The sequence below is a fragment of the Haematobia irritans genome, chromosome 5 (genome assembly GCF_050003625.1).
Source record: "Haematobia irritans isolate KBUSLIRL chromosome 5, ASM5000362v1, whole genome shotgun sequence".
NCBI classification, from domain to species: domain Eukaryota; kingdom Metazoa; phylum Arthropoda; class Insecta; order Diptera; family Muscidae; genus Haematobia; species Haematobia irritans.
Window position 1 is genome coordinate 172,905,445 of NC_134401.1, and position 1,559 is coordinate 172,907,003.

At 38.3% G+C, this 1,559-nt stretch overlaps 1 protein-coding gene across 1 annotated transcript in view; it reads right to left on the bottom strand.

The window, feature by feature from the left end:
* The window catches only part of LOC142240169 (N-alpha-acetyltransferase 35, NatC auxiliary subunit homolog), a 2,804-nt gene extending 1,460 nt beyond the window's left edge, over positions 1-1,344 (bottom strand). The window contains exons 1-4 of the mRNA XM_075311872.1: positions 1,216-1,344; positions 798-1,161; positions 165-738; positions 5-103 (exon numbers count right to left, since the gene is read on the bottom strand). Of these exons, the coding sequence (XP_075167987.1) occupies positions 5-103; positions 165-738; positions 798-1,161; positions 1,216-1,226 (1,048 nt within the window). The 5' untranslated portion in view covers positions 1,227-1,344. The remainder of the gene's footprint in view (positions 1-4; positions 104-164; positions 739-797; positions 1,162-1,215) is intronic.
* Between the last annotated feature and the right edge of the window lie 215 nt (positions 1,345-1,559).

A 1,559-nucleotide genomic window follows, 5' to 3' on the forward strand; every position in this document is an offset into this window, starting at 1 on the left:
ATACTTGATAAGCGATCCCGCATTTTCACACTCCTAGGGAAAGTTGGAGGCTGACTTCGATCATGGACCCTGGATGAAAATCCCAAGGGATTTGGACAGTCCGCTGTAAGAAAAGATCACATAAATTGGATGCCCTCTACATACATAAGGTCAACGAAACGAACATCCTGGTTTTGGTTGAGTCCCCTTATCGATGGTTTTCTTGATCTGTGGTGTAAGTTCTAGCGATGCATTCAAGTGTTTATAAATATCATTTATAGTAGGTTCGTCCACCTTGGACACCATTGCACAATCAAAACTATATATGGCTTGGTAAAAATGGCGCATGAATCTTAAACGATGTACCACTGCCATAATGTCCTCTGGTTGGACAGAGTTCTTACTCTGTCTGACGAGCTCATCTTCTGCCTCTTTTAGCATATTAGGTATGTTGGCCACTTGGAGAGTGTCCTCGGGGGCCAAGAATGATGAATTGCCATACAACTGAAAATCTTCTTCCTCATTAACGCTACTGGAGATGATTATATTTTTGACAACAATAATTAGATGTCGCACCGCATGTGCAAAAGCTTTTAGAGATTTATCTTCAATTTTCCCTGGTGCATGTAAGTACAAGCATGTGAATAAAACTTGATCCATGGAATTACCCTCCAACCAAGATACAATACAAGAGAATAATGCATCAAATAAGCCTATAAGTTCTTCATTTGTTAAATTGTTTAACTTCAGTACACCTGCCTTGATTATACAATAGCTTATTATGACGTTTTATATGGATGAACATCATGTATCCTTACCTCGACCGCTGAGTCGAAAGTATGGGGTGCAGTATCGTTTTTATTGTATCCCATACCAACATCCATCTTTGGATCCATCATTTCAATGGCTGACATGGCTTCGAATAGTCCAAAAAGCTTGTCTTGTGCCAATTCCCCTAAGCTAAGTTCGGAACAAGCCGATTTAAAGTCCTTTGTTATATCTACCCAACCATATATCGGATGTTCCCTTGAATCTTCACTGTTCGAAAGTATTATCCTCTGAACTTCTGGATCCATAAAACCACAATCTTCCATAGGATACTGCCCAGCATCCGATGTTTCAGAATCCAGATCTACAGTTGGTGCTTGCGAAGAAGCCATCTGCAATCCAGGCTCATTGACACTGTAAAAGTATGACCATAAGAAGAGGAATATTATTGGACAACAATTTACTTACATTGGATGCATCAAATAATAAAATACTAATAGATCTAGGTCTTCCAAATTTATTCAATAGGATAAATTTGTGTCAAAAGGTCTTGTTTGTACACAACGTAATGTGACGTAAAACTACCGTTATACAAACGTAAACGTTTCATATGTTATGTTTTCTCGGAACATGATCTTAATAGGTCTTTTCGCTTACTTTACATTGTACATTGTACTGGTACTTTGTTTGTTATCAGTAACCAGTTGGCAATGTATGCTATGGTTTGCAAGATTTTACTGGGGAAAAATCTCTAGCAAAAACTTGCAATTCCTCTATCTCATAACTGTCAAATGTAGTCTCTCTCCGGTTTT